The 22,406-nt window shown below is 51.3% G+C and overlaps 1 protein-coding gene across 1 annotated transcript in view; it reads left to right on the top strand.

The window, feature by feature from the left end:
• The window catches only part of SNRNP200 (small nuclear ribonucleoprotein U5 subunit 200), a 39,180-nt gene that overhangs the window by 2,694 nt on the left and 14,080 nt on the right, over positions 1–22,406 (top strand). Inside the window, exons 3-26 of the mRNA XM_037886265.2 lie at positions 1,267–1,438; positions 1,993–2,185; positions 2,629–2,684; positions 3,869–3,967; positions 4,694–4,846; positions 5,520–5,619; positions 5,731–5,867; positions 6,649–6,732; positions 6,997–7,170; positions 8,165–8,302; positions 10,576–10,731; positions 11,138–11,308; positions 11,615–11,808; positions 12,805–12,928; positions 13,525–13,674; positions 14,048–14,158; positions 16,097–16,228; positions 17,202–17,390; positions 18,423–18,620; positions 19,150–19,302; positions 19,487–19,567; positions 19,977–20,060; positions 20,624–20,730; positions 21,320–21,438. Coding sequence (XP_037742193.1) covers positions 1,267–1,438; positions 1,993–2,185; positions 2,629–2,684; positions 3,869–3,967; positions 4,694–4,846; positions 5,520–5,619; positions 5,731–5,867; positions 6,649–6,732; positions 6,997–7,170; positions 8,165–8,302; positions 10,576–10,731; positions 11,138–11,308; positions 11,615–11,808; positions 12,805–12,928; positions 13,525–13,674; positions 14,048–14,158; positions 16,097–16,228; positions 17,202–17,390; positions 18,423–18,620; positions 19,150–19,302; positions 19,487–19,567; positions 19,977–20,060; positions 20,624–20,730; positions 21,320–21,438 — 3,275 coding nt within the window. The remainder of the gene's footprint in view (positions 1–1,266; positions 1,439–1,992; positions 2,186–2,628; positions 2,685–3,868; positions 3,968–4,693; positions 4,847–5,519; positions 5,620–5,730; positions 5,868–6,648; positions 6,733–6,996; positions 7,171–8,164; positions 8,303–10,575; positions 10,732–11,137; positions 11,309–11,614; positions 11,809–12,804; positions 12,929–13,524; positions 13,675–14,047; positions 14,159–16,096; positions 16,229–17,201; positions 17,391–18,422; positions 18,621–19,149; positions 19,303–19,486; positions 19,568–19,976; positions 20,061–20,623; positions 20,731–21,319; positions 21,439–22,406) is intronic.

The raw sequence follows: 22,406 nt of genomic DNA, 5'->3' as shown, positions 1-22,406 counted from the left end.
TTTGATCATGGAGATCATGGATTCTGTGACTTTAATGAACCTCCGTGACTTCTTTGGCTTCAGCGCCTGCAGCAGGGTCTGGAGCTATCAATCCCATCCCTCCCAGTTATTTTCAGTAAAAGTCATGGACAGGACATGGGCTTCCATGAATTTTTATTTATTGCCCGTGACCTGTCCGTGGCTTTTACTGAAAATAACCATGACAAAATCTTAACCTTAATTATCATGCAGTTATCTAGGAAAACTCTTAAAGCCTGTGCTCTTAAAGTGATACCTGTTCACAGCCCTCCTCCATATTGCTTCTTATGTAAGTTCAGCTGTGTACTCTTGATTTGTTTTACTTGCAACTTATTCTATAAACCTTAGATATGCACATGATGACAGTACAGATGGTGTAACCCTATAGAGAAGGATTCTGTTACACCGCACGAATGCGGGAAGGAGCAGTGAAGGTTGCCTTGAGGAACCTCACTCGAAATTCCATGACTTTAAGATCTTAATTGCATCAGACTTAATGCTGAGTTAATCTTCTCGCATAAGGATTTCATCCGAGCACTGCTGACAGTGTGCTGTTGTGGAGAAGAAGAGTTTCACGTGAATTGGCCAGGCAGAGATAATTTTTACTGAACTTGAAACAAATGAAAATAACTTGTGCCATGGATAGAAAATAGTATCCCTTCAAATGTGTCAGGCTTTTTAAAAAATCACATTTAAAAAAAGTCCTTGAGATACTGATGGCATAAATGGTGGCAGTTTTTGGGTTTTTTTTTAATAATGCAAGCTAAGTGCTTACTGTCTGATTTGTCTCTGCTTAGACAATGGCAATTGATAGGGAAGCTGACCAGTTGGTGTCTTTTGCACTAGCCTAGTATTTCAGTATAGAAGTTACAAATACTGCAGCTGATGGTTAAATCCAAATAAAAAATGTTTTTTTATTTAAAAAAAATGTAAGCAAACCTAGTGAACACATTTCTTTTCAGTTTTAAAACGTCCAACACCACCTTAACAATTGCACCTAAACTATCTGATGTCTTCAATGAAGGGTAAATGACCCCTGATTAGAATGATGGTTAGGTGAGGGGGTGATAGATTGGTGACTTTTACTGCACGTTGACCAGTTTAAAGTCAAATGTGGGGACAGAAAATGTTTCATCTGAGGGTTGCTTGTCCATCGTCTTTTCCCAGCCAGAAGGATTGGCATAATTTGGAGAAGCAACTTCATCTGCTAATAGACTTGTGTGATGTTTTCCTTTCCCTGCTTTCTAGGAGGAGGAAGCGTGATGAGGACAGGCATGATATCAACAAAATGAAGGGTTATACGCTGCTCTCTGAGGGCATTGACGAGATGGTGGGAATCATCTACAAACCCAAAACCAAGGAGACCCGGGAGACCTATGAGGTGCTGCTAAGTTTCATTCAGGCAGCCCTTGGGGACCAGGTAAGGATGTGAATGGATCTGTGAGGGTATCTTTGCTCTAACTGCTTGTGATGTGAAGGCACATCAGCCGAGTGCAGTTGTCAGAACCCCTAGTGTGTGTGCGAGGCAAATAGCTGGCAGAGCTGTAGCTCAGATCAGACAATAAGCTGGTCTTTGGATCCTAGACAGTTAATGCTTCTGTTGCAAGCTAGTGAGATGTATAACAACTTGTGGGTGCTAAAGCTCTTCGTCTGAGATATTGTTTCCATGGGACCCTAGACACATCCCCTGAGCTACCTGGAGTGACTGCCCTTACTGTAAGGTGGGATCTAACTTCTGAGCAGTGTCATGGCCGTTGCTATTTCTCATGTGCTGGCACAGTGCTGCAGTGTTTTCGGAGGGGAATGCTTCCAGATAATTTTTGTAGGCAGAAAGCTGGAAGTATTTAGTTCATAAATGTGAGCCAGTCTTCTAGTTCGACAGCTGAGCAGTGGCCGTGCTTATCCCAGTCGGGTCAGGTATATGGAGTATCCCCCAAATCAGGTGTGTTGCAGCTGTTCTCATTTCTTCTGCAGCCACGTGACATTCTCTGTGGAGCAGCTGATGAGGTCTTGGCTGTATTGAAGAACGAGAAGCTGCGAGACAAAGAGAGGCGGAAGGAAATTGATTTGCTGTTAGGACAGACGGACGACACCCGCTACCATGTGCTGGTGAACTTGGGCAAGAAGATCACAGACTATGGTGGTGACAAGGAGATCCAGAACATGGGTAGGGATCACCCTCGAGCTTGTGCCTGGACCGCTCTCGTGTATTATCTCACAGAGCACAGTATACGAGTTATCAGCATGTCGTGTTTCAATAGCTGGTGCACAAACGGGGCACAGTGCCTGTATGCAGGGAGGCTAGAAAGTGTTTCAAACTGAGACGGGGCTTGAAAAATGTTTCTTTGGATATTGGTGGTAAATAGTTATTGCACTTGGAGATGAAGGGCTACACGCTAGCCTAAGCCAGAGACATCTGTGAATAATGTTTAGTCTTTTGACTCAAATCGAGTGGTATTTTCTCTGCTTAGTCTCTAGTGGAAACGTATCCGTGTTCTGGCCTTTCCCTGGGTGTGCTCTCCATGCGTTAGCTGGTGCTGGTGCTCTTGCAAAACAGGGATAATTGGGTTGAGCTTGGTTGCACCCTTCTAACTCTGTCCCCCTTTGCAGATGATAACATCGATGAGACGTACGGCGTGAATGTGCAGTTTGAGTCTGATGAAGAGGTAAGTGATGCGTCTAAGGTGGTGGCTGAACTGTCACTCTTCTTTGTGCTGCTGGTTGTGGACAGGGCTTGGGTACGCACGGAGCTAGAGTTTGGATCAACCTCAGCCATGTTGGCCAGCAAGGCCGAGCCAGGCCGGAAGGTTAGACCCTGCTTCCTGGCACTGGAAGGCTTTGTAAATTACTGTACTAAGCTGTACTGCTTTTCACAGAAATGTGTATGATTTCTGTGGCTTGGCCCATAGGCCAGCTGCTTGGTTTTGATTAGCTATCAGACTTCCTGACCTCCTCACCAGTCCCTTTCAGATCGAAACTTGCTATCTCTCTGACTTCCTGTTTCCTGCAATGCCTTTTCTAAATGTGAGCCGCCTGGGGCTATTTAATGTACTTGCTCTTCTGTAACACTTTCCTGAGTGAGGGTCTGAAAAGGATTGCTTTGGCTGGTTCCTAAGGTGGAACAATGCAGGAACCTCTGAGTCATTGGTAGCACTTATTTTTGAAGGTCTTGAGGTGGGAAAGGATTGAAACGACTTGTACGCCCTAATGAGTTCTGAATGCCCTTTAACATCATGAGGCTTGTCTGCAGCGAGCTCAGTGGAAATGTGCTCCATCTAAAATACAACTAAACCGAGGGACTAGCTGCCCCAGGGTAGTACTGAGAAGAATAACAGTGAGCCTGAACAAGGGACCTGACACGGGGCTAGGATGGCATCTGTAAGGAACTGTCCCCCTTCCTGCTCTAGGCTATAGATGATTGTTGCATGGGGTCAGAAAGATCTTCCCTCACTCCCATAATTTAGGGTGCCCAACTGGCTTGGTGCATTATTTTTTCTACTGACTTTGGCTGTGTCTGGTGTTGGCCACGTCTGGCGTCTTGCTTTCAGTTTACAATAATAATGCTCACTTCTACTGAGCTTCCAGTACAAGGAGCGCCATCCCTGATACGACCTGTCTCATAAATGGGGAGACTGAGGCATGGGATGACGGGACTTGCCCAAAGTCCTGTGATCTTCTGCCTTAACCACAGTATGATTTTTCTGCTGCTGGAGGAAGGACCAGTGCGGCCGGTTCTCGGGAGGGATGGCATTTCCAGTATTCCTGCCCAAGGTGTAGGGGGGAGCTAGAGAGCTTCTCCATGAGGTTTCCTTGGGAGAGAGCTATTAACAGGAGCTGTGTGTTCCAACAGGAAGGTGATGAGGACGTGTATGGTGAAGTACGGGATGAGGCATCTGATGATGACATGGAAGGGGACGAGGCCGTTGTCCGCTGCACCCTCTCAGCCAATGTGAGTTCCCAAGGGGGAGGCGAAAGGCCACTTTCCTGTCGCTGGAGGGTTGGCTTGAAGTTGGTGGCTGTATTAAAGCTTTGGGGACTTCATTCCTAACGGTGATAGCAGACACTAGTATGACAGATCTAGCAGAGGGCTCCCTGCTGGACTGATAGACCAGATAGATTCTGGTCTACCCTGGTAAAACAGCTGGGGCTCTTTTGTTTATGCTTAATAATTCTTCCCCTTTAGAGTCCAAGCAGGAAAAAGAACCAAGTTTTTTTTCTTGTCAGGGATTTTTATCCCCTTCTCCCCAAAGCCCTGCTAATAGGATGACTTCATGCGCAGATCTCCTCTTCCTGGTGGGGGGTGAGAGGGTGATTAACAAAATCTTTGTTCTTTTGAGGTCTCACAATGGCTCATTTGGTTTCAAAGCCTTCTCGTTGGGCAGGACCTAACGTTTTCTGTCGGAAACCAGTATTTGCACTGGAGAAGGCTTCCCCTCCCTTTGATGAGTTGCACAGTTACAGAGCCAAAACGAGTGCCCCTCTGGGACTGGAATAGCACGAGTGATTGCTGCTGCCAGGGCTTTGCTCATGTACATGATGGCCATGGGGGATGGGGCAATACTGGGTGTGCTTTTGCTTACCCAAAGGGCAGTCTGTGCCTTTCCTGGGGACTCAGTGGGGACTCAGTCCTGCGCGGGCGAAGGAAGGCCGTAAGGAGACACTGACTGTCTTTCAGCTGGTGGCGTCAGGGGAGCTGATGAGCTCCAAGAAGCGAGACTTGCATCCCCGAGACATTGACGCCTTTTGGCTTCAGCGGCAGCTGAGCCGCTTCTACGATGATGCCATTGTGTCCCAGAAGAAAGCAGATGAGGTGCTAGAGATCTTAAAGGTATGTGGCCAATTATCCTGCCTCTGGGTGGAGAAGGTTCCAGACTCAGGGCCTGCTTGGCTGGAAGACAGGAAGCTGCCTGGGCAGTTCTTTACAATTTGGACCTATTTTTCCATATTAAAATGTTAATACAACCAAATGGTTTGCTACTGTGCCACTTTTCCCCTGAGGATGCACCCACCCCGTCCCTCCTCTGCTGTGAGGACCGGGTTTAACGCATGGGCAGACCTTCTCTTGGGTGACAGTTACTGCTTTTTCAGAAACATCTTCTGGGAGGCCAACTCTGGTGTGGTGTTCCCCATGCTAACCTTGGCCCTGATCCTCACTCCCTTTGACTTCAGTTGGAATTAGGGTGCCCAGCACATCTCAGGTTCCAGCCCTTCATCTACGGTATTTATGAGGCTTAAAAGCCTGTAAACTGCACCAGCATAGATGACCCAGGTGTCCTGCCCATAGGGGCCTCTTAGGAAGGTGGGAAGAGGTTGGTTAGACTCTTGCCAGTGTTGGTGAGATATCTGCTTAGAGTCTTGATTGTTACATGGAGGATCTCGGTTGTACGTCTGGCGGGTAGCTCGTATTTGCTATGCAGTGGGAGTTTGGGTCCCCTGCCTTCTCCCATGGCGAAGCAGGGCAGCAGATGTAACCAGCTTCTTTCTGTCCCTTCTTTTCCCAGACTGCCGGCGATGACAGGGAGTGTGAAAACCAGCTTGTCCTGCTCCTGGGCTTTAACACCTTTGACTTCATTAAGGTGCTGAGGCAGCACCGAATGATGAGTGAGTACTGGGCACCTCGTTAACCTGGAGTGCTGTGACCCTGGTTCTTTGCCTGTGTTCTGCTCCGGTTGTGCTTGTAGCTGCCTTCTCTCACCCTCTTTCTCCCTCCAGTCCTGTACTGTACGCTGCTGGCTAGTGCACAAAGTGAAGGCGAGAAGGAGAGGATCATGGGGAAGATGGAATCTGATCCCGAGCTGTCAAAATTTCTGTATCAGCTGCATGAGACGGAGAAGGAAGATCTGATTCGGGTAAGAAGAGCGGAGAGAGGCCTATAAGGTCCTTGTTGCATCTGAGCTGACACCATTGCAATAGCACTTTGCATGCATGTCACACACACATTTCACTGCGATCACTGGATTGAAAGGATGGGCGGGTGACGGCCTGCCTGGGTCACAGCATAGAGGTTTGATGTGATGATGGTTGTAGGCTGACCATGCATCCTCTCTTCATATTAGCCAGATCCAGCTTTGGGTGCAGAGCATTGCGCCTGCTTGTGTTACGGGGTCCTCTGAGATGAAACTCCCTTTGGAGCATGTCGGATCCGCTCATCAGTAATTGGAAGGGGTTATGGAGGCTTTGAGCGTGACCTCCTCTGTGCTCTGAGGGAGCTGAGATATCTAGACCAGGGTCTGATCCTGAGTCCTCTTCACTGTAGTGCTAAGCATGGCTCGTTAGCTCCCTGGCTCTGCTCCATGCTGCAGTTGTCCTTCTAACGAATGTTTCCTGTGCCTGGACCCAGCCTGTTCTTACGCCCGTCTGCACAGGGTCAGTTGCAGTATGTTCCCCTGGGGGACAGGTGATGTTTCTGGCCCTGGTGGTGGTGGTTTCCAGTGACCCATCAGTAGGTGGCTCTGGTTGAATGGATGGCTGTGCTTAGAGGGACTCCCAGCCCGTGGAGCTGCCTCACCAGTCAGCTATCGCAGTGGGGCAGTAGCAGGCGCTCGTGTGCGGAGTGGGGCACAGCAGCTGCTGTTCCCCACTGAGAGGTGTCTGCACAGTGTTTTAACCTGCCCTCTCTTTGCCATCCAGGAGGAACGCTCTCGCAGGGAACGTGTGCGCCAGTCCCGGATGGACACAGACCTGGAAACCATGGATCTGGATCAGGGTGGAGAGGTGTGTCCCTTAAGGCACCTGTTCTTTGGATGCTCGAGGAACTGCTAGATGAGGGGCTGAATGAGTGCAAGGGGGCTGTTAAATAGGGACAGGTGGGTGCAGAAGACACCCTGATCTAGCTGCCTGCGGGTGGGGTGTGAAAGGTTAAGCCCCTGATCTGCCTGGGAAAGCAAACTTGCAGGCTGGAGGGAGCAGTTGCCATGCTTCCCCTTTAAATCTGGGCCCCTCCCATTCTTTCTCTGATGCCCCTTCTGGTTTTTCCAGGCGCTGGCCCCGCGCCAGGTGTTGGACCTGGAAGATCTGGTGTTTGCCCAGGGCAGCCATTTCATGGCCAACAAGCGTTGCCAGCTGCCTGATGGCTCGTTCCGCAGGCAGCGCAAAGGCTACGAGGAGGTGCATGTGCCTGCCCTGAAGCCAAAGCCCTTCGGCTCCGAAGAGGTAGGTGACTCTGTTCCCTTTCGGTCAGTGGTGGGCACGGTTGGATTACCCAGCGTCCCTTCTTCCCCACCCCCACAGAAACCCGCCAGCTTTGTGGCACTTCTTGTTTGCAGCGAGCAGCTTAGGTGTTGAGGGAGCCTCTCCACAATGCGCCCTGGGGCCAGCAGGACTTGGGCCCCTTCCGACACATGACCCTTAAGGAGCCTGAGTGTTAAGCTCTGCTTACCTGAGATTTCATGTGACCAAAAGTGGCTCCTGATCCATTGGTTCCTAATGCCTGGGATGTGCACCTAGCATAGGGGCTTCTGGCTCCCCCTTGCACCTTAAAGATGGGCTGCTGTGCTGGGTCTGGGGGCACTGTTCCTGCACCTCTGTCAGTTGCAAGCTGGTCTGCTGGACTGAGCAAATGAGCATGGGCCATAGTCACGGTTGGGTTCCAGTTCTGGCTGGACGAGTCACTTGGACTCTGTCAGTTTCCCAAGCTGTAAAATGGAGACAACTCAAACCCATGGGGTGAGGAGTCGTTGCTGGTTGTACGGGGTTATGGATTGTTGTGGTACATGCTGTAATGGCTGCTTTGCAGTTGGGCTGCCCCACACTGGTGATCTGAGCTCCCCTGTGAACTCTGACCCGCGGTGGGAACTGCCCGGTACACAAGAGGGTGCAGTCTGGGGAATCGGTAGCGTTGGCCCAAAGAGTTAGAATCCTCTATGCTAGTTGATTGCATTGCTGGTCACTGCCCAGAGTGATGGGTGAGATTGCAGATCAACAGTTGGAGCCCCCAGGCCAAATGCTTTGGTCTAATGGGCCCTATCTGATCTCTTACTGCCTGCTCTGGGACTGCTATGCACAAAGCATATCCCAGCCACACTGAGAGAGACAAAGAAGCTCCCAGCCATTCCCCAAGGGGTCTCTCTTATAGACCACAGAGTGCCCGGCTTGCAGCACAATAAAGGGCCTGGTCTTTGATGTTAATTATGTTTCACCTTTTCAGCAACTGGTTTCTGTGGACAAACTGCCCAAATATGCCCAAGCTGGGTTTGAGGGGTTCAAAACACTGAACCGGATTCAGAGCAAACTCTACCGTGCTGCGCTTGAGACTGATGAGAACCTGCTACTCTGTGCTCCCACGGTAAGGATCCGGGCAAGCTATCTCCTGTCCCATGAGGCCACCTCATAGATATTCAGAGCCTGCAGCCCCCCCTGTTTAGCACAGACTTTGAGTTGTAGCCCAACTCTCTTAGAACATAAGAACGGCCACTGGGTCAGACCAAACATCCATCTAGCCCAGTGTCCTGTCTTCCGACAATGGCCAATACCAGGTGCCCCAGAGGGAATGAACAGAACAGGGAATCATCAAGTGATCCATCCACTGTCTCCCAATCCCAGCTTCTGGCAAACAGAGGCTCGGGACACCATCCCTGCCCATCCTGGCTAATAGCCATTGGTGGACCTGTCCTCCATGAACGTACCTAGTTCTTTTTTGAACCCTGTTATAGTCTTGGCCTTCACAACATCCTCTGGCCAGGAGTTCCACAGGTTGACTGTGTGTTGTGTGAAGAAAGACTTCCTTTTGTTTGTTTTAAACTACTCCCTATTAATTTCATTTGGTGACCCCTAGTTCTTGTGTTATGAGAAGGAGTAAATACACTTCCTTATTTACTTTCTCCACACCAGTCATGATTTTATAGACCTCTATCATATCCCCCCTTAGTCGTCTCTTTTCCAAGCTGAAAAGTTCCAGTCTTATTAATCTCTCCTCATACAGAAGCCGTTCCATACCCCTAATCATTTTTGTTGCCCTTTTCTGAACCTTTTCCAATTCCAGTATATCTCTTTTGAGATGGGGTGCCCACATCTGCACACAGTATTCAAGATGTGGGCATACCATGGGTTTGTATAGAGGCAACATGATATTTTCTGTCTTCTTATCTATCCCTTAACGATTCCCAACATTCTGTTTGCTTCTTTGACGGCTGCTGCACATTGAGTGAATGTTTTCAGAGAACTCTCCACAATGACTCCAAGATCTTTCTTGAGTGGTAACAGCTAATTTAGACCCCATCATTTTATATGTATAGTTGGGATTATGTTTTCCAATGTGTATTACTTTGCATTTATCAACATTGAATTTCATCTGCCATTTGGTTGCACACTCACCCAGTTTTGAGAGATCCTTGTGTAGCTCTTCACAGTCTGCTTTGGACTTAACTATCTTAAGTAGTTTTACGTCATCTTAGCGGGGGGCTGGCTCATACTTAGCGGGGAATCTGTCTTTGGCTTCTGTGAGGAGGCTGTGGATTTGATGGGGCTGATTCAGTGTATGTACCAGGGTGTAATCCAGACCAGTGGAGGGTTGTGTCATCCCCTGTCCTGCAACCTTGGGTGCCTTACAATGCCTTGCTGCTGTAGCTCCCTCTTGGACTGCTCATAAACAGCCTTCCAGCATGCAAGCCACGGCCTGACTCTCACCAGCCTTGGTTATATTGCAGGGTGACCCCAACACTCCCCCAGTCCCAGAGTTTCCACTAGAAATGTATGTCCTGTGCTTCACAGCGCTCTCCTGGTTAGTACAAATATATTAAATACGTAGTTTTTTTAAAGGAATCATATGGCAGCTTCTTCTGTCAAAGTTATTCAGATACTTTAACTTAAAACACACTGGATTAGCTGAAACAGTAGAACAAGTTTATTTAATACAAAGAGGTAAATTTTAAGTGAGTACAAATAATGAGGCATAAAAGTCAGAAATGGTTACAAGAAAAATAAAGGCAAGATATTTACTAATACCTAACTTAACAAACCAGATTAGATTCAAGCAAAGTTTCTCACCACGTGCTCCAGCAGATTACTGACCAAACCCTCCCCCAGAGTCCAACGCCTGCTTCCCTTGTCTCTTCAGGCTCAGTGAATGTGATAGGGAGGGAGAGGGGGGTGTCTGCGGGTGTTTGCTTCTCCTTATCATTTCAGTCCCTCTCTTGAAAAACATTTCCAGCTGAGACAGGAGCCAAAGAGTCTAGTGGAGGGATGTTCCCTGCTGTTTTTTTTCCCCCCCACTGGTTGAACTTCCTTTGTCTTCCCTTCCTGCTTGATGACTGTTTCCTGCTTAAATGCAAATTAAGCAGAGCACATGCTCCTTTGTTTAGGACAGACCTGTTTGTCAATGTCTTTTTGGGCAGGGCTTTGGAGTTTGGAATGTGTGTTGTGAACGCCTTTCAGGGGAATCTTATAACTTTCTTATAACTTCACATATAATGTTGCACACACGTTTTACCAGGCCAATACTGATCAACAAATTATGAGGTTTGTTTTTTTTTAAACTGATACCTTACAAGGCGCAGTTTATACAAAGATTATTACAGTGGTGTGTAAGGTGTGACTACAGAGGTGTATTCTGTCTCCCAGGGTGCGGGGAAGACCAATGTCGCTCTGATGTGCATGCTACGCGAGATTGGGAAGCACATCAACATGGATGGAACCATCAACGTGGACGACTTCAAAATCATCTACATTGCCCCTATGAGGTCTCTGGTGCAGGAGATGGTGGGCAGCTTTGGGAAGGTAATGGAATGACTCCGGTCTAGGCCTGCGGGGGAGGGGGAGTGGAGCAAGGACTTGGAGCTTTGCCCCTGTGAGGTCTGTACTCGGAAGGGCCCCAGCTCAGCCACTCAGGCCAACTCAGGCCATTAAAGGGTATCAAGCCTTGGGAGGAGAGGGTGTTGTGCCTGGTATTCCCTGTTCCTTTGGGTCTGATGCCTCCATTCCAAGCTTTGTGATTCAGCACCATAGAGGAAGAATCTGTGTCTTGCTTAATGCCATGGTGCGGAAAACCCTATTTGTAGTCTTGGGAGAGGTATGCAATTATGCATGCGATTTTCCCAAAGCTGCTGCTTAGGCCCTTTCATTTTGCGGTCTCCTCACATGCGCTGGGCTCTCATCCAGCCTAACCATACTTGGTCTTTCCTAGCGCCTGGCCACTTACGGCATCAATGTGGCCGAGCTGACTGGAGACCATCAGCTGTGTAAGGAAGAAATCAATGCTACCCAGATCATCGTCTGCACCCCCGAGAAGTGGGACATCATCACCCGCAAGGGAGGGGAGCGCACCTATACCCAGCTGGTGCGCCTCATTATCCTGGTGAGTAGCAGTAATGTCTCCCCAAGTGCCCTGAAAGATGGTGACGCTGGCTGTGACCACACTTCGAGAAGTGCCTCGTGGCACCTCAGCAGCAGGGGTTATGTCAGGGTCTTTGCGGCCTCTGAGGAGGCCATAATTGATGTGAGACTTCATCTGGGAGTGGTGGATGGGTGGGTATTTAAACCTATGCAAGCCCAGCCATGCAGTTCCATCAGGGAAAACGAATGAACCAGACATGCAGCAAAGAAGTGAGTCAAGCCTTTCCCCTTGGAAGTCAACCTCTTCCCACCACCTTTTTTCCTCTAGGATGAGATCCACCTACTGCATGACGACCGGGGCCCTGTCTTGGAGTCCTTGGTCGCTAGAGCCATCCGCAACATTGAGATGACCCAGGAGGATGTGAGGCTTGTTGGCCTGAGTGCCACTCTCCCAAACTATGAGGATGTAGCTACGTTCCTGAGAGTGGACCCTGTCAAAGGCTTATTCTACTTTGATAACAGGTGTGGGAAAGGTTGGGAAGGGACTTTTATAATCCAGTTGGGGAAGCAGCCAGGATCTTTGGTGAGATCTTTATGGGGAGGTGGTTTAAAAAGTAATCGTAAATAAGTTGGTGGTGCCAGGGTTTCATTGGGCATCCAGCCTGGTTTAACTGGCCACGGGACGAGCTTGTGGCTTTTAGGGAGATCCGTTTAGACTCTGTAGGTCCAGGATCGCATCCCTGAAATGCACCCTAGGGGTGTTTTCCTGAGGTGGTGTGACTACTCGTTATACTTAACCTTAAGATTTTGTTATGGTTATTTTTAGGGAAAGTCAGGGACAGGTCACAGGCAACAAACAAAAATTCACAGAAGCTTGTGACCTGTCCCTGACTTCCTAAAAATAACTGACAAAATGGGTGGTTGGTCTCCAGGGTCCCTCAGGAGCCGGCAACGGCTTGGAGTTCCTGGGCCCGCGGTTGGGAGCTGCGGGGTCCTCCAGCCAGCTGACAGCTGCAGCCCCACCACCCCAGGACTGAAGTGGAAAATGTCATGGAGGTCTCTGGAAGTCACGGATTCCGTGACATAATCTTAGCCTTAGTTATATTCATACCTGAGTTCAGAACATAAGCTTGGAGGTGAAGAAAAGCGATTCTCCACCCCAATCTGCTGCAGAAGCTTCTTGAGGGAAGCTTTGAATGGCTCTGAGGTGGCTTGCAAAGTTTCATCCATATCTGAGGACATGCCTCCAGGGAATGGAGTCAAGTGACCGTTGAATACTGCTGCCGTAGAACTGAAACAAGGAGGCAGTGCTTGGCCAGAACGTGAGTCACTGAATCTTTGTGTGTTGGGCTAGAACAGGAGGGTATTTAACATGGAGTCTCTGTGGAGGGGCTGTATTGAAGCTTGCGAAGGGATCTGCACGGTAGTTCTTGAATAGAAACCATCTGATCTGTGGCAGAAATCCATAGCGTGGAGGTGCCATTCCAGCCAGTTCATGCTACCTGTTTCTCATTGCAGCTTTCGCCCAGTGCCCCTGGAGCAGACCTATGTGGGAATCACAGAGAAGAAAGCAATCAAGCGCTTCCAGATCATGAATGAGATTGTCTACGAGAAGATTATGGAGCATGCTGGGAAGAACCAGGTAGGCCTGACGTTCTGCTGATATTTTACTTGCTGGTGCATTTAAGCCTCTTGGTTATGGTGCACTGGTGATAAGCTTTTTCTCTTTACATTTGTCCTGTGGGTTCTGCTCCCAGCTCCAGAACTGCTGCACTCTCTGTCTGTGGATAGAAGTGTAGATCTGTGCTGGCTACTAGCAGCTGAGGCAGGGACATGTACCCCCAAACTGCTGTTTCTCCCCCTGCTGACCATCCAGCATGAGCACTTCCGTTCTTCCCGTGTGGCTGTGCCTCACCCCAACCTCTCTGGTCAGAGCTGGCTGGAGCTCCCTCCTGAGCCAGCTCACGGAGCCCACAGTCCCTCCCAGAGCCAAGCGTCTCTCCTCTTCCAGCATTAAACGGTTTCCTCTTGTGGTGCTCCCATTACCAGGCCAGCAGCTCCAGCCCAGACCTGCTGCATCAGCACCATGCCCCAGTGTGTCTTCTAGGCCACGCTTTTGCACCATAGTCACCGCGCTTTCCTAAGCACAGGGAATGGGCTGGGGGAGAACTCTGTGCCAGCTGCAGCTGCCATGGCCTCCCCCCCGCCGATAACAGTGCTGTGTGGTACGTTTGACAGGTGCTGGTGTTCGTTCACTCCAGGAAGGAGACAGGGAAGACGGCCCGAGCCATCAGGGACATGTGTCTGGAGAAAGATACACTGGGCCTCTTCCTTCGCGAGGGCTCAGCCTCTACAGAGGTCCTGAGGACAGAAGCTGAGCAGTGCAAGGTATCTGCCTGTAATCTGGCCGGTGTGTTGTGACAGCCTAACAGACTTGGGGGGACAAAAATACTGCGGCTCACGTCATAAGCTTGCCACGTTTCCCTAGAATCGAGGTTTCTCTCCCTCTTGTCTCTACACTCACTCACAGCATTCAACCAAAATCTTCTCAGTAGGAACAGTGGGACCTGTGTCCTTGTTCCCTGTGGGGGTGTTGGTTTCATGGCAGCATGAGAGAGCAGCGCTTGTTAATGCTCAGGAGCTCAGGCTCAGAGTAATCCCTTCCCTGGTTTGCCCTCCAGGATTTCTCCTGGCCTGCGGTGTGAACTGTGGAGTCACTCTCTAAAGAGTCTGACTGTAATTAGTTGTCCCTTTGCTGCAGAATCTAGAGCTGAAGGACCTATTGCCATACGGCTTTGCTATTCACCATGCTGGGATGACCAGAGTAGATCGAACGCTGGTGGAGGATCTGTTTGCTGACAAGCACATTCAGGTGAGTGTAATTATTGCTCCAAGTGGAGCATGTGTGTTCAGGTCAGGCTGGGATCGTCCCTGTGAGATACTTGCGCACTGCTTTAAGGTGATTGCTGCTTCAGCATGTGTTGGGATGCTCCACCCGGAGACTAGAAGTGCAAGTCTGTTGATTGTCATGTCTTAATGAAGCTAGGGCTCGCTGTGAGACTCGAGGCACCCAGACTGGGTTCTCTCTGGTCACAGGTCTAGGCTCCAACCCAGGTAGTGAATGGGTCAGTGAACAGGGCATGGCTAGGCTAGAGGAAGGAAGCCTTTCCTCTAAGCTTAGATGGGTATCCATGCTCTCGGATATCCCTTTAGCTGGCGCTCTCACCAGCAGCCTGTGGGCTTCCACCTTGGTCACTGTCATGGAGCATCATCTAGGACTAGTTCGTGACTTTAACGAACCTCTGTGACTACTTCTGCTTCAGCCACGGCGGTGGGGGCTGGAGCTGGCAGATTTTTGTTTATTGCCTGCGACCTGTCTGTGACTTTGATCTGAACCGTATTCATGTCCTGGTACTCCGTTTCTCCCTGTGGCATGATGCGTGAGTGATGCAGCTGTGGTAGTTAGCCCTGCCTGCTGCCCGCAAGGATGCAGTGGCTTTGTAGGGAAGATGTCCTGTTGTGGGAAGAGCAGGGTTCTATTGAGCACAGGATAACATTGTCCCGTTACCCCCACTTTGTAAAGAACTTTGGGGGCAGTGAGACTGAGGTCCTATTTTACAGCTGGAGAAACTAAGGGCTGGAAAGGGTAATTGCCCTTAGACTTGTGACTTCTTTGGGGCAGGGGAGAGTATTTGCTCTGGGTTGGGGCAGTGTCCAGCACAGTGGAGTCCTGGCCCATGACACGGGCTCCTCAGTGCTACTGCAGTATAAACAAGAGGGAATGTTGTGATAGATGACAACACATGCCAAACAATATCCTGAATGAACTTCCCTGAGAGCTTGTCTACATTGGGAACGCTCCAGTGGCCCAGTTGTAGTACTTCAGTGTAGACAATACCACTGCCTGTGGGAGAGGTTCTCCCATCGTGGTACTTAACCCACCTCCTCAAAGGCTAGCTAGGCCAGCAGAAGAATTCTTCCATCCACCTCGTGCTGTCTTCACTGGGGGGTTAGCTCAGCATGGCTGAGTCTCACAGGAGTGTAGATTCTTCAAGAAAACCCATTGTCTACGAATGACCTACTCCTGGACACTCCAGCTCAAAGATCCCTGAACGGTACAAAGTGGGGGACTAACCCTCTCTGGGTGTGCTTGTTCTGAGCGGAAGCTGTGATGAACTGGTAACCCCAAGGAATCCCTCGGGTGGGGGTTGAAGGACTGCTCCTGCCAGAATTCATGTGAGGGTTGAGATGAACCCTGGTAAGCTTAGTACCATGTGTGTGGGTTCTTCGATCATGTTTCTCTGGAGTGCTTTTCACTTGAAGAGTAAAGCAGGCTTGCACAGGAAGTGCTGTGTGGTACCTGCTAATGATGGCACTGATAACCTGTCTACCGGCTCTGAAGAGAAAAGCTGGTGCCCTTGTCAGTATCTCTGCTGGGACGCTGAGGCAGGGAGCTGTGGAGTCTGGAAGTACCCTGGTCAGAATGAAGAGAGTCGCGGGTCTCCACGCAGAAAGGCAGTGCTGGGGAGCCGGAAACCTCCGGGGTGCTCTTGGCTGGACCGTGGAGGGGGGATACCGGTGCAGTTGCTCAGAACTGTGACTGGCCTGACTCACCCAAGGTCAGGCAGCCTGTGGCAGATCTGGGAATAGGCCTCAAGTCTCCCAGGCTGGGGTCCTCTCCACTGAGCTTTGGGTACATGGAAGGAGACTTTCCGGCACACTTGTCCTGTTGGAGCAAGAACCAGTAGCTCTGCTGGAGTTTCCTGTGGGAACGAGCGAGCGAACCAACCCCGCTGTGTTTCTGCTCCAGGTTCTGGTCTCCACAGCGACGCTGGCCTGGGGTGTGAACCTTCCTGCTCACACGGTCATCATCAAAGGGACACAGGTGTACAGCCCGGAGAAGGGCCGCTGGACGGAGCTGGGTGCTCTGGACATCCTGCAGGTAAAGTCCTAGTAATAAAGCTGCTCTGACCATCCCTAGCAGGTTCCTCTCCTATTGGAATCTGCCTCGTGAGTCCTCCCATGTGATCAGCTTCGTGCATTTTGACACCACAGCTGCCACCGCTTCCCATAGCTAAGGGTCCGTGTTGGTCATGGAGGTCACAGATTCCGTGACTTTTGATCTCTGTGCCTTCTTCAGTGGCCGGTGCACGTGGCCCGGGAGCCACCTGAGCAGCTCGGACAGCCCCTGGACCAGGCACACTGGCTGCTGCTGGGGCAGTATTGGGCTCCCCTGCCGCCCAGTAGCAGGAGTTTGGGTGTGGGGGTGCTCAGGGCTGGGGATTGGGATGCAGGGTGGTGCTTACCTGGGGCGGGCGGCTCCCCAGAAGGGCGACAGCAACTCCCCTCCCTCAGCTCCTAGCTCCATGTGCTGCCTCCGCCTGCAGGCACCGCCCCTGCAGCTCTCGTTGGCCGCGGTTCCCAGCCAATGGGAGCTGCAGAACCAGGGCTTGGGGCAGAGCGACAGGTTGCTGCTTCCCTAGGAGCTGGGTAGGGAGCCTGCCCGCGGCACCCCCCGAGCCATCCTCCCAAGGTGCCCCCCTTTCTCCCCTCCCCCCCCCAAAAAAAAAATAAAAAATTTTAGTCGGGTATATAGTAAAAATCATGGACAAGTCACGGGTTGTGAATTTTTATCCATGATTTTTACTAAAAATACCTGGTGACTAAAACGTAGCCTCCCCCATAGCCAACCACCCCTGGCTGGACTGTCTTGACTGTTTGAGCTGAACCCCAGAATAAGTGTGCTGGTAGGAGTGAGGACAGAGGAATGACCCCCCGCACCATGTACACCTCCCGCTCTGTAGTGGGTAGCTGAGCACTGACTGGCTTGTGGCACCGCAGTTAGGGAAATGTTTTGTTGTTGGCTAGGCTGAAAGCTCTTTTCTGCATCTAATTAAGCCTTTTATTTGTCCTAGATGCTTGGCCGTGCTGGGAGACCCCAGTACGACACAAAGGGTGAGGGGATCCTCATCACATCGCACGGAGAGCTGCAGTATTACCTCTCCCTCCTCAACCAGCAGCTCCCTATCGAGAGTCAGATGGTGTCGAAACTGCCAGATATGCTGAATGCAGAGGTGGTGCTGGGGAATGTCCAGAACGCAAAGGTGAGAGTCTGGTTGTGTCATCCCTCCCACCCCCCAATTGCACCTTTGTATAGAAATGTTCACAACACACCTGAACCCTGGGCCTGGCGGAGAGAAGGGTGTCCTGTCTTCTGTGGCCATTCCTGCTGGCTTGCTGGACAGACTGCTCGGAAAGGCACAGAACACAGTGGCCTGCCCTGGACAATCTCTTGCATCTCCATGTGCCTTCCAGTGCTGTCGATAGGGGTAGCAGAAAACCCAGCCCCGTCACTGAAAAGGGCGTGGTGCTTGATATAGATGTGCAGATTGTAAAAGGGATGGAGCACACATTCAATCCAGCGTAGGACTGGGGTTTGTATGTAAATCGAAATCGTCTGTAAGTGAAGCATTTTGGCTATTTCATGACCTTTGGCTTCCAGTTGGTGCCTGAGCTGGGGAGAGAATAGTGTCCTGAGGCAGCGAGTGAAATGATTTTTGCTCCCTGGTCCAGGATAGGCGCTTAGAAAAATGTATTCGCCCTGAAGGCAGTTACATTAAACTGTGAGCTGTCTGTTTCTGGATCGCCGCTTGGTCTTCACAATATTCCCCTGCTTATGGCTAGCTTTCTTGGCTGGAATCTCTTTACACTGCAGTGCGGTTTTGCTGGCCAGGGTGTCTGAGATGAGCACTCTCTGGCACGTGAATGTGGGGCGCCCAGCTCTGAGGATAGGGAGCGTTTATTTTGCACTTTGATGGTTCTGCAGATAATGGCCGCTAACCCTAAGACAGGAGGAGCGCAGGAAAGCGGCTTGTACTCAGGACGGTGCAGGTTAAGGTCAGTTATGACAGTCTGCCAGGGGTAGGAGCTGCCTCTTCTCCGCTTTCAGTTTTTTCTAGTTCTGATGTTTCATGAGGCCTCAGACTTTAAAACTGCCCCCAGTTACTTGATTTAGGCGGGGTCACATCATGGTAAGTTTTGGGCCTTGAACCAATGGTCTCCATAACTTCCTGCTTCAGAGACAGTAGTGTGCCCGCTCAGCTGAAATATCCCTGGTTCTCGGTGTCTGTCCGTAGGATGCAGTGAACTGGCTGGGCTATGCCTACCTGTACATCCGAATGCTGCGCTCCCCATCGCTCTATGGGCTCTCTCACGATGACCTGAAGGGAGACCCCTTGCTGGACCAGCGCCGGCTGGATTTGGTTCATACTGCAGCACTGATGCTAGACAAGAACAATCTTGTGAAGTACGATAAGAAGACGGGGAACTTCCAGGTGAGGCAGGGGAAGGGTGGGGACTCACTGAAGCCAGATGAGGAAAGGGTGCGAGCTGCCTCCTAAAGCTGGCTATAGATCAGCCACAGCGGGTGTTTGGGGAGCATAGTGGCTGCTGCCTTCCAGCCTGGAGCTCTAGGGAGTCACTGATCTGAAGAGACAGAAGGGGTGGGTTGAAGTAGCTCCAAATGTCGGTATCCTCGTGTACGCTGCTGCCTCCTTGTTGAGCAAATTGCCATCGCGGCCTGGGTTTCCTCTACTTTGGAGATGGAAGTAGAGAGGCTGGGGCTGAGGGAGGGATCTGTGTCCCTGACAAGATTAACGTTCTCCCCTGGGCAATTCCTGGCTCCTTAGGGATTCTGCTCCACATGTCAGGAGCCTCTGTGCTGGCCAGCTTCATTCCGCATCTTCCAGTGAGCTCCAGGCCGCTCCTTTCTGCCTGGCTCAGCCCCCTGATCAGCCAGAGGGTCTCGCTCCACCACCACAAACTGGAGTTACTCCTTCCTTCCTCCCTGCCTCCCTCCTCCAGGTGACTGAGCTGGGCCGCATTGCCAGCCACTACTACATCACCAACGAGACCGTGCAAACCTACAACCAGCTCCTGAAGCCCACCTTGAGTGAAATCGAGCTTTTCCGGGTCTTCTCCCTGTCCTCTGAGTTCAAGAACATCACTGTGCGGGAGGTATGGCTCGGGGGCTGGCTGGGGGGGTGCATGCTGAGGCAGGAGAGGTGCTCCCAGGATCTTCTCTCCTGTACCCTGGAGGGCTGCCAGGTTGTTGTTTCCCTGGTTCAGAGGGATTGTATGCGATAACCCAGTTCATCCCATCCCAAGCTGGCTTCACCTCCCACCCCTTCTCTCCCTGCAGGAAGAGAAGCTGGAGCTCCAGAAGCTGCTGGAGCGGGTCCCAATTCCAGTGAAGGAGAGCATTGAGGAGCCCAGTGCCAAGGTGAGCCGCCCCTCTGCCTGCCCTCCTGGGGAGCTTGGCTCCGTGTGAGAGGAGAGCCCTGTGGCACTGAACCACTCCCTGCTTCTGTTCTGTGGTTTAGGGAATGCTTGATCCTGTTGCCCTCCCCCCTTCCCTTTGTGCGGTGTCCTGGACAGGAACATGGGTTGCTTGAAAACAGAGCCACGCACAGACAGACGCTTCAAGAATGATTGGGCTGATCGGGTCAGGCTGGACTGCTTTCCTGCACTGGGGGTGGGAAGGAACGCAGTAACTCCCCCAGTACTGTTGCGCGAGCCCTGACCAGCTAGGAGCTCTTCCTCCCCTCCCACCCCTCTTCCCCAAAGATGGGAGGCTCTCAGCTGATACCCCGTTAAGGCTTTGCTCTAACTCCTGTTCTTGCCGTCTGTAGATCAATGTGCTCCTGCAGGCCTTTATCTCCCAGCTGAAGCTGGAAGGGTTTGCTCTGATGGCAGACATGGTGTACGTCACCCAGGTGAGTAGGAACTTCCGTGGGTAGAAAATCGGCCAATGTCTCGGAATGACCCTCTCTCTGCCCCAGTGCCCTTATTTGCAAGGTGGGGATAATGCCTGCTCCTCGGGGGCTGGGAGGGTTAATGTTCGTTAATTGCTTTGATGGTTAAGAGGGCTGTGAATTTGTAACGGGGGCTAATTCCTGTCAGCTGTGTGGTGGCCCTCTTCGAACTCGCCATGCTCTGCTCATTAATAAATGAATACATGAAAATTACTGCAGGTGAAAGCTAATTTATTTTGGAGAGACGCGACCTCCGGGTCTTAACTCTGCAACAGATCTTGAATCTGAAATATTGACAGATTAAGTAACCTTAACACACACCAAGTCGCTGGCTGTAGATGGCCCAAGGATTGCTGGTCGTGTGGCTGGATGGTGGAGTTGGTGGGCAGGAGGAGCCGTTTCTCAGATTGGGGTAGGAGCTGGGCAGTTAGTTGTGAACTGGAAATCCCCAAAGCCTGGTCCCCCAGTGGCTGTTAAGCACACTGATCCCCAGGGCTCTGACAGCTCTCTTGTGTCCCTGGCAGTCTGCTGGGCGGCTGATGCGTGCGATCTTTGAGATTGTCCTGAACCGGGGCTGGGCCCAGCTCACCGACAAGACTCTGAACCTCTGCAAGATGATTGACAAGCGGATGTAAGTGATGGCTCCGCGGCGCTCTGATTTCTGACGTGCCGCAGGCTTACCGCCTGTAACCAGGCCAGGAGTCTGATCTGCCCTGGGGGCACCGCTGACCTCCAGGTGCTCTGACCAGAGAGGCTGGTGGCGAGTGGGAGGATCGTGAGTGCAGGAACATTGACGGGAACCACACTGAGTTCTCTACAGGCCAGCGAGTGATGAGGGACGAGAGAGTTCCTGGGACAGCCTGGATGCCGGCTGCCCTCTGCGAAGTTGGCATGGATGCACCTGCAGAGATTGTCTCTCAGCCAGAGAAAGTGGTGCCTAGTGTGTCATATCCCGGGGCTCTTGGAGCCTGAATTCCACGTCCCATGAATGTGGAAGTGCTGTCAGGGGGCTCTGATTGTAGGGAATGGGGGAGCATGGTCTCTGGGCTCATGGGAATGACGGCCTTACCCGAGTAGGTGTTGGGGTATGGGTGCTTGTAATGGCACAGTTGAAACGGCTGGCGTCTTTCTCGGTGGGGGGACATACGCACATGCCTGCAGGTATCCCGATGGCACTGGCTATCCCCTTGCTAACTCCTGCGTCCCACTCGCCCCCATAGGTGGCAGTCCATGTGCCCCCTGCGCCAGTTCAGGAAGCTGCCTGAGGAGGTGGTGAAGAAAATCGAGAAGAAGAACTTCCCATTTGAACGTCTCTATGACCTGAACCACAATGAAATAGGTATGGGAAGGGGGGCGTCTGTACCAAGGGGGTCCCTGCATTCGAGCCACTCACAGCTTTCATCTCTCTCCCTTTGCTTTTCCCCGCGGGCCGGGCAGCTCTGGAGAAGGCAGCGGGAGGGTGGTAGAGGGTACTGCTCTTTTGCTTGCCAGCTCCATATCCTCCCAGAGCAAAGGATGTCGGAGGATTGCGACAGAGGGCAGCTCGCCTACTTCCCAGATCACCCGTGTGGTCAGATGTTGGCCGCGGGTGTGTTCTCTCTGCGTGCTGCACTGACTCCGGCCAGACAGCAGGCTCAGTTACACTGCCCAGTAAGCGCAGACTCCGTTCGTAGGGAAGGAACTTGGACAGGTTGATTATCGACGAAGCTCGGTATTGGGGCCTTATGCTTCAGTGCGTGTATGCCCGTGACAGTGGACACAGCACAGTTAGCAGGACTTTCCACTATCCCCTCGGCTGGCCGAAGACGCTCCCTGTGAGACCCTGCTTTATACGCCGAGACGAACAAGTTCCGTACTGCCTCTCTGGCGTATCTGAGTGCCACCCATCGCCTTGTACCTGTTGGTTTAATCAGAACATCTCTATCCTTCATGCTGTCATCCTGACCTAACCTTTAAGATAGGCTAGCATGGTCCTGTTATCTCTGGGGAATGTGCTAGTATCGGGGTGTTCTGGTACCCCCCTTTGGAATGTGTTTGCGTGTATCTTCTTGTACCTAGCACTACTCGGGAATGTGTGTTTCTGCAATATCAGCCCTGTGCTTGCCAGATTCTGTGAGCAGGACCTCCTCTTGCTCACAACTTAACTTTGCTTTAGAGCAGCTAAGCTTTGACCCCTACTTTAGCTCAGGCCTTTGATACAAGGCCTTATGTCTCAGGCCTTCTTTCTACTACAACCTACCCCTAGGTTCTGTCTCTGTTAGGTCGTTGCCAGGCTTCTGTGTCCTTAGCCTTTCTCTGGGACCAGAT

The sequence above is a fragment of the Chelonia mydas genome, chromosome 26 (genome assembly GCF_015237465.2).
Source record: "Chelonia mydas isolate rCheMyd1 chromosome 26, rCheMyd1.pri.v2, whole genome shotgun sequence".
NCBI lineage: Eukaryota > Metazoa > Chordata > Testudines > Cheloniidae > Chelonia > Chelonia mydas.
This window is presented reverse-complemented; position numbering and strand designations above follow the sequence as displayed.